Source organism: Calonectris borealis, chromosome 2 (genome assembly GCF_964195595.1).
Source record: "Calonectris borealis chromosome 2, bCalBor7.hap1.2, whole genome shotgun sequence".
Lineage (NCBI taxonomy): Eukaryota > Metazoa > Chordata > Aves > Procellariiformes > Procellariidae > Calonectris > Calonectris borealis.
This window is the reverse complement of record NC_134313.1, coordinates 117,083,457-117,096,882: the sequence shown is the minus strand read 5'-3', so window position 1 is coordinate 117,096,882 and position 13,426 is coordinate 117,083,457. Positions and strand designations below refer to the sequence as shown.

The window sequence follows — 13,426 nt, the reverse complement described above, 5'->3', positions numbered from 1 at the left end:
CACAAAAATGTCAAGTGCTTTCAGGTTCTAGGAAATTATATTTAAATTGGGTTTTTACTGTATGCAGAAACGGAGCTGATGAAATCTCTGAATATGGTTCTCATTAAACGTCTGTTATTAAGATTAATTGTCCTTTTAGTTTTTGGCCATTTCTCTGCTTAGGAGGTACTGAACTTGGGGACAGCCCGTCAGGCCGCTTGTAGCACTTCACAGCACCTTTCTACTGGTACAGTTATCTGCACTTGGGGTAACTTCTCCTTTCGTATCCCTCCGAACTAAATTTCACTTTCTGCAGCCCCATGTGCCACTGGAAACAGGCAAGCAAACACCAGCCAGGCTCGGTGGCAGGCGAGGCTGAACCTCTCCACTCCCCACACAGCCCAATGTTGCCCCGCCAGTGGCTCCACCAGGGCCAGGGGAAAATTTGGCCACCGTTTCCCCTGCCACTTGCCTGCCTGCTGTTTGACGATGGATCTTGTGCGCGCCTTGGTGAGACACGTCTCCTCGTAAGGCCTGACTAGGGCTGAGCCCACCGAGGCGCTGCTGAGGTAGCTCTGCCAAATCCCGACGTTAGGAAGGTCCGCCATTTTAACAATTCATTCTTCACTGAAGAAGTTTTAGCTCTCTGACTGCCTTCTCGCTTTATGGCTCCAGGCCTTTTTAAAAAACCTGCAATTACAAACCCATTTCCGTATTGTTCTTAAGGTGACCACTTAAAAAGGGCCGTGATGCCGGACCAGGCCGCCCTCATCCCCGCCTGCCCCCCCCGCGCCGCCCGCAGGAGCGCTCCCCGCCGCCGCCGCCAGGTGGCGCTGGGCAACAGCGCGGGGCTCCCGCCCGCCCGCCCGCCCGCCCGGGCCGCGCCGCCCCGCGGCGGGGCGGGGGCGCGCAGGCACCCAGCGGGGTGCGTGGGGACACGCGGGGACGGACGCTCAGGGCCACGCAGACAAGGACACCGAGAGACGCGCAGACCTAAGCGCACACATACACGGACACGAGCACATAAGCGCTCACGCACACAAATACACTCACTCACATGTGTGCACACACCAACACACACACACAGCGCAAATACAGGCGTACGCACACATATGCATATAGAGGTACCCACGGACACTCAACTTTTTCCATTTCACTGGGGATGTTCCAGTTTAAAAAAAAAAAAAAAGCCGTCTCTCTTCCCCCCCATCATACTACTTTTTTGCAATACGGCAATACAACCCAGTTAGACTAAGTTTTCCATTCGGCCTCCAAGCCATTACGCAAGGTGTTACTGTAAAGTTTGCCAGTATTTGCTCTTGAGTATCAAAACAGTAAGTGGCAAATGCAGGACTCAATCTTATCCTTGAGTTAACACCACTGAAACGAACCTAATTAAACCAGGAAATCATGGGTCGTGCAGGATTACATGAAAAACAACTTTGTTTTGCAAAATTTAGAGATAGCACATAGCGATATCTAAAGACAGCAGTCTGCTCTTTTGACAGCGCTCTAGCAATAGGTGATAAAATTATGCAGTGGACATAATTAGTTTCTCATTTTTATACCACCTAACCCAGCTCGTGGATTCCATTTTTGCGAACAAAGTTATCTCAATTTTATCATAGAAAACCACATTCATTTTAATACTTGCAACCTTTTAAGTTCAGCATTGTTTAATTCAGATAAAAGAAGGAGACATCGAGTCTAAATGAAGTTGGGTTTAAAAGGGCTGGGAGAAACTTCTTCCCCAGGGCCAGGGTTTCAAAGCCAGTGCTGTTAAGACTTTCTCACTCGAGTATGAGGTGGTGGTATTCACCATTGCCTTATCTGAGACCATTTAGATTTTGGAACTGAAAGCCAAAACTAAGAGCACAATCATAAGTTACCATGTTTGAAAATTTCCATCCTGTTTCTTTTCATTGCTTTCCTTTCTGCACTGAAATGTTGAAACCCTGAGTCCTCAAAAAAAAAAAAAAATTCATTTCTGTCAACAGACTGTAGAGAAACAGCTTGATAATATTTCATAGGGCTGACACGTCCTCATTCTGGTGTTCCAGCTGTTGAAGACAAATTGTCACACTCCTACACATTTTCACCGTATTGATTCTGATTTATTAAACTGGTAATTTTGCAAGCTATTATTATAGATAACTACATTTTATCCAAATTACTGTTCAGCATTGGGGAAACAGGGAAGCGGAGTTTAATATGTTCGATATTATACACTACCCAGAGATTGTGTGCTTAAATAATTTTAATTAATAATATTAAATTGTTATTTATTCTGTAGTTGAACCACAAATATGTTTGTTGGCATTCTAGATATGAATATTTCAGGCTATTCTGACTGGGCATGTGTGGTATGCTACATTTTATTTTAGTTTTCCTTCCACGGGCAAGTGTCATCCCTAGGAGAAAGTCTTCCATCTGATAAAAGTTGATATGAATTTCAAATGAGATTTTAGAAATTATTTTTGTGTTACTGACTTAAACCTCCTACTCCCAGTATGACTGGTTTACTTTGCTCACAAGAGCATAAATACTGTATAAATCCTGTACACCAGGAATTATTAATTCTTTTTTTGCCTTTGCTTTCATCTGCCCACCTCCAGGACACATCTTATGCATGCTTCCCCAGTTTAATAAACATAAGCATTTAGAAAAAGATAGAGTTCAAAATGAAGGAGAGATGAAGGAATTTGTGGGGAGCTGGAAGTTGCAGATTCTTATCTCTGTAACATCTGGATACCCCTGGGTTTTCGTGGGCAAGCTGGCACCTTCGCTTGCTGTAGCAGCTCCAGAGTCCCCGTGAGTTTGAGCCCTGCTTGCTGCCCTTGGAGCACCGTGCGCTTTACACGTTGTTTTGCAACCACTACATCATGAAGGAAAAAATTATTCCCTAAGCATGAATTGGCTCCCTTCCGCTAAACCTTGTCACATCCTGAGAAGGGAACATCCTCTCTGTTTGAAACCCATTGCCCTACATGAAAAATCAGACAGGAATCAAAAATTTATTATAATCAGAATATACCGGCCTACTCACTAAACTCTGAAGAGCAGTATCACGGGACAAGCAGGCAAAATCCAAGTCTACTTTGGGAACCTTGCCACCTTCTCTTTTCGGGAAAGTCTGAGATAAAGGATTTCCCAGAGACTGACAGCAATGAGAGGCAGCCGGATAAGATATTTAGAAATAGAAACTCAGGCACTCATTATGAAAACTGCAAAAAGTACTTTTGGTCATTAGATGTATTAATAGTATCCTTATTAGCCTGACTCAGAGAAATACTGAAAAAAACAGTCTCAGCGGAACAACAGCAAGCGTGCTATGCAGATTGACGATATTTCTGTTGGTGTACAACCATGTTTCTTCTCCCTCCATCCCCCTCGGCCTTCAAAGTAGCCTGTAACTTACTCCTCATTTTATATAATTGCTTGCTGTTACCTCTGCCACACTGAATACTCAGGAAGTGAGAATGTGTCCTCCAAACACCATAAATGCTAAAGCTTCAAACGATGCCCATTTGAACACGGCGTAAAACCCCACAGCCTATACTTCAGGAGGCAGAGCTATTACTGCTGACCATGAGGAATGTAACAACACCACGGGGAAAGAAAATACCTCCCTGGCTTGGTTTCCACCAGGTGTCAACTTTTATGGGTCCTATTCCCATTTAGCTACTTTATAAAATGTTCACTGTGTTAGAATCAAGTTCACAGTCAAAAAGACAAAGTCATAGTAGGAGATGCTGTGCAAGTACTACTGATAAGAGATTTTACATGTGCATGTCAACTACAAAGAGCAGTGGATAGTAGAAGATATAATAAACATAGGATTTTCCCTCCCTGCATGGTCCCAGACATGGACCACACTTGCTTAAGTGCAGCACTAAAAAACCTAGATGGGGGGGAATGGTAATTGCAGGAACCTTGGGGAATTAAAAAAACTGACCTCAAAAGACAGAGAGCAGGGCAGTTCAGCTGGCTGCTGAAAGAATAAATAGTGCATCGGGAACTGAGATTGCTAGGAAGAATTGCTATTCAGCTGCATCCAGGAGAAGGAAAGTTACGCTGCAACTAGGAGAGGGGACAGAGAACAGACTGAGCGCTGAAAAGCACAAAATCCTTAGACTTCTTATAATTAATTATTTTCACATACATTGTCTCATTTTGAAATTTTTGTTCAGCATGTTGAGTATTTGGGGGCAAGGCAGAGGATGGTAAAAGGAACAAGACTTTCCTCATTGTGATGCTCTCAGAGTTGAGGCCAGCTCTGTTTTTTCCTCTGAAGAAAGATACTATTGCCAAGGGCACATTAGCTTCTGTCCTACTCTCAGAAAACTCCTGGTGCTGTGTTCTGGAGAAAAAAAAAGAAAAAAGGGAAAAGAAACCACACAAAGCATGCAAGCTACTCAAATCCTTTTGGGCTTAAGACGCCTCAAACATCAGATCTGAGCCTGCTGGAAATCTGGACTTTGCACTTTCAATGGCATTGGCTCTGACACCCAAGTAGGGGCGATAAAGAAATTTCCATTTCAATGATTTTAGCACAAAATATTGAGTAATGCCACTAAACCCCAGTTTAAAACAAAAAACAAAACCAACCACCACCACCCCCCCCCACATCTGCTTTCTGTAGAAAATCTCAATGCTTTGTTACAAAGCTTCTGGCAGAGAGCTGAAAACTTCTTGGGTTTTCAATGAAGCTTGGGATTGTCAAGTTTAATGGTGTTCTAGTCGTGTTTGGGACAGAAGTTTAGGTACTGTGGGAGCGGGACTTCCTGGAAGAAAGTTAAGACATCCAGGCAATTTCTATCACTAGAGTTAGAAGGCATTTTTAAGGACTTACCTTTCGTATTTAAGCACCTACGGGGGAAGCTGGGGCCTTACATCCCACTGCTGACTCTAACCCTGAGTTGCCCGCAAGGATTTCTGCATCTTTCCTTCAGATTGATGTACCCACAGCAGAGTGCCAAAGATGTTATGATAGTTTGGCTCCTAGTCAAATTTTATTTCTGACAGGTTAAAGGCAGAAGTAGTAAATCACTGTCATGTCTCAAAGAACTTTTTTTTCTTTTCTGTTTCCCATGTCTATTTTGACAGCCAATTAATTATTCTGCCTATCCTGCTCTCAGCCTAAGAGGATGAGTTGTATAAAAAAGTTACAGCCTGTCATAATCTTGAAAATAATTTGCTGGGTATCGTTTTCCTCCCCTTGACTATCCAATGTGTTTGTCTCATCATTAAATAAGGCAACAAAAGTAATAAATATGTTCATTAACATTTAAAAAGTTGATGGAATCCAAGGAGTCTTTCTATATGACTGGTTTGTTGTAAGAAATGTTAATTTATCACATATCCCAGCTGGAGAATAGTTTATCAGGCAAGGTTGGAAATTTGCTCCCTTATCAACACAAAATGCTTCCAGGGCAGAAAACAAAAGCAATGCTGTAGGAGGCAGTGGAAAGAGCAAGGAGAATTTAGGCAGACTGATAGCAAGTCAAGATGGAATTTGGCAATCACGCTAGATCTCAACAGCAATTCAAACTTAATGATCCCAAGTTTCACTTTACGTCTTCTACAAAAAACATTAAATATGAACAAAGTCAATGGCTACAGCATGGTTAAGTAAAAAAATATGGTACCCAAAGTGATGCAGAGGTCAGACTTGAGAGAGGGGAAAAAACTAAAACCTGAAGCCCCACATGTAGCAATGTATTGCCTCCAATCTTTAATTTTTTTTTTCTTTATTTTGCTTTTGAAAATCAGACAAAGGAAAACAAATAGGTGTTATGCAGTTAATTAAGCCCTCTTGTGTAAATTCATTTAGCAGTATTGTGCATACTAAGACATTTTGACTCAGGACACAGAGGGCTGTGTGTGCAAGTTTAAAATCATTAACTATTGTTATCTGATAACAACCCCCAAATCTGTGACATCCAAGTTCATTTAACCTGAAAGGGTGACAAATATGAAAGCCTAGCACTCCTACTCCTCTCAGCCTTTCCTTCATTGTAACACCAGCCAGAAGGGTCTTGGACTCTTCATAAAATGTTTGGCAAACAAAGGCCCTGTTAATTGACAAGCTATTGCTTTTACTGCTTCCTACCACAACTTGTGGGAATCTTTCAGACCCAAATCAATTCTGCACACAAGCGTTCCCACGAGATGCCACACGCATTCCCATTTGAAGCCACTTACAAGAAGCACAACAGCCGTCTCACATAAAACCTTTGTCTTCACCAGGCACTTCTGAAACCACGTGCAACCCTTTCATCCCCTGCTGGCCAGCAGGTTCTTTTTTTGTTTGTTTGTTTGCTTACTTTAACCAGGTTCTTTGTCTTCTGCCCTCTTACTGCTTTGTTTTCCCTCCAAGATAGTTCCTTGCCTTTGCAAGGAGTGAGTTATAGCAGCGATGTTTGCAGTCTCATTGCAGCCCAATGCCAATAAAAAATAGTCCCCTCATCAGAGGCTGCCTGTTAACAGCTCTTCTTTAGTGTTAAAGCTCTGTGTACTTAATTCTTCTTTGTCAATAAGAACAACCAATCTCAGCCTGTTAATTAGGAAAAGTTTAACGAGACAACGGACAGACACCTGACAGCATAAGCTCTGTTCCTTTGCTCTGAAGAACTACAGCAACCTACACTCGAGGTATAAGCCTCTATTATCACCATTTAAAAGTGGTCAACTTGCATTATTTTTTTCTTTATATGCTTTAGGAGTGCAAAATCCATCCTGCGCTGTGCATTCATTTCCTTTAAATGATAAGAAGTCCTTGACACTTTTTTCTCTGTACTGCAAGAGGTTGTTCATGCAATGCACAGTTGGGGGGTGTTGTTAATCAGCATTTACCTAGGCCCTTCAGGTACCCAGGAAGTTTTAAATCTTTCATGGCTTCTAGTATCACTTAATTCATTATCACAATACCATCTTGGATCATCAAACTGGAAAGACAGTCTCTGTCTAAACAAGAGCCTTATAAAGGCAGAGCTCCTTCCTCCGACTCCTCAGCATTTCCATCCTTCTTTTCCAGCAGGATAAATTTCCCACAGAAATCTGCCAAATCAACCTTTTATCTTTCTTCACATTCTTCTTTCACACTCTTCTCTCTCGGGGACGGGAATACATGTCCGTATGATATAAAGCATAATGGGCACTCATCTTTGTCTGGTGCCCATAGATGCCATCTCAGAAATAACAACAACTGGGTAGTGCTACCTATGTCAAACGATGGAGAAGAACGGAGAAGAACAGCTGGAGGTAACCCCTCTGACTGCACAGTCAGAGGAGCATGGACCATGCTGAAGCACAGAAGGTAAATTTGAACTGAATCCTGAAGGGCAGAAGGGGCGAGCAAAGGGCTCTGAGGAAGGAAGGAATGTGAGAAAGATGCTGCATGTTCCGGGCTTGTAATCCTTAAAGAGTCACCTAGATCTTCAGGAAGCTGCTCAGTACCTCTGCTTCCCTAGAAATGTGCCCAAACCGGGCACAGTCTCTCACCGCACAGAAAGGCTCCTTCAATTCTCACCAAAATTAAAAGTATGATGAAGGGTTTCTGCAGCCTAAGCTGGGAACACACTCGGACTAGGTGAGCTAGGAAGCTCTGCAGGTTGGAGAGATGTAGGATGAAATTCAAATATCCACAGAGGGAGGAAATGAGACCTTGCCACAGAAAGATGCTTTCTAAAGTCTGAGATTTGAAGTGCTTATAAATGCGAATCATTTACACTGATTAATTACACTGAATTATGCTCACTTGCATTGCTATTCCAGAGTTTACTTGTATTTCAGAAAAACTGTGATTAATTTTATTTTTAACGTTACTCCATGACTTTTATTAAAATCAAACTTTTTCTCAAAGACACATTTTTTGAGAAAATGTTTGCATTTTTTGAGAGAAATGAAAAGAAAGATTAAAAATGGCTATGCATGTCAATGAGAGAAAAGAAAAAACCTCACATTGTTTTCTAACCAGTATTTTTTTTAAATGTCCAAACTATTTTTTTTAACTTTGATATTTCTAAAATTAAAGGAATTTAATATTTCAGACATGGCACATGTAGTGTACAAACCCCATGGATGTGGGTGTACTTTCTGAAGTCTGAAGAAAATCAGATAAAGAAAGGCTAAATAACAGGACACTGTCTATGTCTCTATGCTGCATTATTTTTCTTGCTGAAGTTCAGCACATACCAAGTCCTTGCCCTTCCACACCTACCTGCACAGCCATGCTTCTTCACCTACCTGGAAGACTGTGTTTTTATTAGGCTAGTCAGAAAACCAAATTTTCTAGCCTTGCAAAAACTCTGCAGACAAACTTATGGGGGGTTCCCAGAGAGACATGGTGAGCACCCCTCCATATCCCATTTCTGAATGCTTACTGCTCTCCATTTGCATCCACCTGTAAGCCAACCACTTCTACTTATGTTACTAACTTTGAGAAAGTGAACACTCCTCCTACCAAAAGACCAACTCCTTGCTTTTCCACCCCAGAGTACAACACTCTGTCTACGTTTCTTACCTCCAAAGTGGGGGCAGACAGTGTCTGCTGGAGTTTGGAGCTGAATCAAAGCTGCTGGAGTACATGGAAATTTGGGAAGATTGGTGTTTGGCACTGCACTGAGGACGGAAATTTGAATTTGGACATAGCTTCTGCTACTGGCCTTCACTGAGGATACATTTAATTGCATGTTCCCCTGAGTTTTCCAGTAGACTGGAGTACCTCCCCTGCAGTCCATTGTGGTGGGAATATATTTCAGCAGCTCCCAATCTCTGTTAAAGCCAAACTGTTAAAGCAGTATTGGGGGGTGCTTTATCACCCAGCTGACTGCAGGGGCAGGATCCATCTCGGCTATCTTCAGCCATCTCTCAGAGGCCAGGGAGCTGGGTAGGCTCCCCCTGTGGTTAGTGGAGGAAGATAGGCATCTGCAGAGAGTAATCCATCCCACATCTCTCTCTCTCCATTAACTGAAGAGGAGCCCAGATAAGTAGCTTAGACCAGATACATTACTTCTGAATTGCTGGAGCTCGGCAAGATGAATTCCACCCTCAGTGTCCAAAACACTAACATATGTAGTTTCTCATTACTTATCACAGTTGCAACGCCTGTTACTCATTGATTTAGGAACAGATTTCCTTGGTGTGATTTCCTTTTCTTTGTGCAAAACTTTCATTATGCAGTTTTTGCACCCTAGCACTCAGGAACATAAGTGACAAGACATTTCCTGCAGACACCCAGGCGTACACCTGCAGACCAGGAGCTCTGTGCGTCTTGAGTCCCTCTGAGCACGCCTGAGCAGCGGTGTAAAAGCCCCCGATGATGCAAAGGAGACTAAGCCAAGGATGCTTTTAAATGCAGCTCTCCAAGGGCCCCAAACCCCCGTGCTCTGCTTCCAGCCATTTGGGTTTCACTTGCTTCAAATCATTCTGGAAGAGCAGCTAAGAAGCAATACGATGCTGCTTGGGGACAAAACATGCGTGACTGCCCTGCCAATGGTCCTCCCCACAACATAGCTCCCTGCAGACAGACAGACGGCGCGACCCTTCCCGCTCCCGGCCCTTGGCCATCCCAGCAATGCCGTAATCCAGCCTCCAACCATTTCCCGAGCGGGTCCGCTCCCCTTCTCCCTGCAGGGGTGTGGAGGAAGACAGGTCCTGGGCTGCGGCGTCTCCATAGTGCTGCGTGCTCTCAGCATGGCGGTGCCTCGTACCGCCGCATGCCTTGCATGCCGAAACGCGCAGTGCCCATGGTCCGGGTAACAGCGGTATGAGTCAAAAGAGGCTAGTTATGAGTTTGGATACTACCATTTAAAGATAAGCTTCTCCATGGTTACCGCTCTCACGCAAGGTCACTCTCCTGCCAAACCTCCTCTCCTCCCTCCCTGGCTCTCTCTCCTTTCCCCTCCACTGTGTTGTTTTTTTTTTTTCCCCCAAACGTGCTACATCAAAAGAGAAAATGAAAACATTTAAGATAATCACAGTCTGACTATTTTAATGCAGGCTGTAGGAAAGGAAATATGTAAGCCAAGTGCCTCACTGTGCAAGCAGAAACACACTCTCAACCTCGTAAAAGCAGTATCTGAGAAATAACACTTGATTAAAGCAACCAGTCCTTCATTTAAGTAGGTGCTTATGGTAGGGAAAATATCCAAGGTTTCTCTAGAACAGGCCACTGGCCTATCACGAAAAGCAGGAACAGGCCAGACAGATGAATTATTGCGAGACAGCTGGGTTTCAGCCGGGGTGCGAGGAGATCCCTATTATCCCATCCACCTTTCTTACACAAATGCCTCTCCCCAGAGAAACCGAGTCATTAAAAGCCAGCTCGTTCGCTCCTGACAGGCAATATGCATTGAGTGTGAGGTGATACATTTTCATTTTCAGCAAGAAATCTTAGCCGCCCCAAGGAGCGGCTCGCTCAGGAGAGCGGTAATGGAATACAGGGCCTTTCATCTCCGCCTCACCGCCACGAGCACAGCCTGGCTCGATAGCAACCCAAAAGTTATTAGCTAACGGGTTGTTTTGGTGACCTACATGAAATGAGTTGGATGGGTTTGGTCCGGTTTTCAGCAGACAATAACTAGAACCACAAGTGGTGTTAAACAGAAACCATATTAACGAGTTGAGCGCGCGGCGGGTAAGGACGGAGGGAATTGCCCACGCGTAGCTGTGCCATTGCTTCCCCGCCCTTCGGGCCGAGGAGCGCAAGGGAAGCCCAAGGGAAGCCCCGCCATCGGCCAGTCTGCTCCCCTGAGACAGGGGTCCCCAACTCCCAAGATCCTCACTTGTTCTCATTTGCACAAGCGATGTGTGTTAAAAACAACAACAAAAAAACATCTTAATGACCATTTCGCATTCTTTAGGAGCTTAACAGTATCTAATAGGCACTGCTTTGAGCTGAAAATCCTACATACTTGAACTACCAAAGAGCTTTCCAAAGATTGTGCCCCACAGTCCAGGCCTGCTGACTTTTGAGTGCATCATTTTGCAACTGTAAAATTCCTTTTTTGTAAGTAATTCCTCATTTTAATACACTCAGTGAGCGTGGGACAGCCCTACATCTCTCTGGGGAAACAAACCCCAGCCATCCCTCCTTACTTTTTGCCTGTTCAATGCTACCTGCAGTCCCAGCCTGAGCTACCTCCAGGACAATGATGGCCTATGGAGTCCAGAATAATCCACTGATAGAAAAGCTTGCTCCCAAGTGAAATGCAGAATTCACCCTGAAGTGAAGGTGTCTTGAATCCTTACACCACCACCCCCTCCAAAAGACCTTGACAATAATTTGTGCCAGTTCCTCTGCCACGTTTCGACAAAAGACTCACTAAATAGTTACCATCTCAAACCCCAGAAAAATCTAATTTGGGGTGAGGAGCTACCTTTCATCTATCAAAGCCTGCACAAGTTACAGCACATCACACACACGCCTGTTCCCATCACATCGCATGGCTAGATAGGTATCTTTAAAGAAGACAACCACTAACTGCTTAGGTAAGAGATTCACTGGTGACCCATTCCCCAAAGGGAATGGATGTAAAGCAGGCAGCAAACCACTATCACAACCCTGAAGATGTCCCCGTTATTTGCGTCCAATTTAAATTACATAGGAATTAGCATAGGCCCGAATTCTGAAGGAAATGGGCAAGAGGCAGTAAAAAAAGGCATTGCAGAGACAGGGAAGGAAGGTCAGGTGCAGCTTACACACAGATGTCATTTCTTTTGCTGTCGGTAAGATTCAGAATTAGAGCTGGACGTGTTATACAGATGTCAATAACATCCAAAACTGTCAGACCCCCTTTCTCAGAAGGGATCGTTAAGCCTCTTGCTTGAGGCTTTAAATCTCTTACTATCAGTAGCTGATGCGTTTCCTTCTCTAGGGTACCTGGGACTGGTAACTGTCAAGGAAAGACCCTCAGGTCTGACCCTATATACCCTGTATTTCTTTCTCTTTTCTCCCCCAGATACACACACACACGTGCTCTTCTTGGCGCAGTTGCTTTTGCTATTTAGGGAACAAATGAAAGTTGATCAAGGAGATATTGGCACGCCAATAGGCAATAGGCAATATCTGTACAGTACTTAGAAAAGAGCAAACCACAGCCCATAAAGACTTAAGCGTGTCTTCACAGACTTTTCAACATTCAGACCTGCCTTCCCCTGAGGAACACGACTAAGGAAAGCTGCTGCTTTACAGCTGAAGCCAAAGTAAGAGGGGGACTCACTGAGTACAGAGGGAGCAATGTTCCTCAGCCTGGGACAAGAGGCATTCAGCAGAGCAGGAGCCCAGGGCGTATATCACCATGACATGTGTGACAGCATATTTTCATTATTACAGGATTAAAACTTTAAAAAAGAAAAAAAAAAAAAAAGCAAAACCACCTGAGCAGCCTAATTCTCCACAGCAGAGTGATGATTTAGTGTAAATTAATTTTGCAGATTACCAGGATTTTTTCCTGCAAAACAGCCCAAGTTCTCTGCAGCAGCTTCATTAAATGTGTGTGTATGTCTATGTATAAATACATATTAATTTTTTAATTCTACCCTTCTCTCCTCCCTTTTTTATTTTATTTTCATGATGCAGGAGAGCTGTGTCTGGTACTGACAAAACTCTTGGCATTCTACTGAAATGTAAAGTTCCCCGGTCTTGCGTTTTCTGCTGATAACCAGCCCATAGATTGCAACAAAAGCAGTGATTTTAACTTTGCATTTTACTGGTCTCTCAGATCACACCAATGCAGTCAAAGTTATCTGCCCCAACTATACAGCATTATCTCTTAACTTAACGGAAGTGAAAGAGAAGCCTGTGCTCATTACCCAAAGGATGCAGTTATTACTTCCTCTCTATATTGTTGCTAGGATAAAATCCAGGATATGACCTTCTCATTAAGCATCAAGCCAAAATCCACCTGGGACAGCCTAAGGAAGCTACCCTCATCCTTTCACTCGGTAATTCAGAGCAAAGGCCCTTGCCACGTACAGTGGAGAGAAATCCTTGCAAAAGATCAGTTTAAGGAAACATCTAACAAATGTTGATCAACAGATGAAACCCCAAGAGCTTTCTGTCTCCTCCTGCATGATCCCATCACAAAAAAAAAAAGCATCACTAATTTAACACATCGAGCCTCTCCCAAATACCCTGCTCTATCTGCGCACAGTGTGAAGTCACAAAAAAGACAATAAACAGAAAACGAGTGATATAACGTATTAGTGCAGTAAAATCTTCAATAGAAACTTGAACTGCAAGAGAAGAATGCATAATAGTGTTGAATTCCTTATATTTTTTGCTTTGTTATGGCAATAATAACATGCCTTTTGAAGTTCATACAGGGAGATACAATGCCAAAAGGCAAATACTTACAATACAAGAGCACTTGGTACATTTATTTCCTTCAGGCCTAAATTCTTCTCCTTCATTGTAATGTCTCCCTTCAAATATACAACCTAG

The 13,426-nt window shown here is 43.4% G+C and overlaps 1 protein-coding gene across 1 annotated transcript in view; it reads right to left on the bottom strand.

Annotated features, from left to right (window-relative positions):
* The window catches only part of BMPER (BMP binding endothelial regulator), a 148,155-nt gene that overhangs the window by 96,428 nt on the left and 38,301 nt on the right, over positions 1–13,426 (bottom strand). Inside the window, exon 6 of the mRNA XM_075143059.1 lies at positions 13,340–13,422. Within this exon, the coding sequence (XP_074999160.1) occupies positions 13,340–13,422 (83 nt within the window). The remainder of the gene's footprint in view (positions 1–13,339; positions 13,423–13,426) is intronic.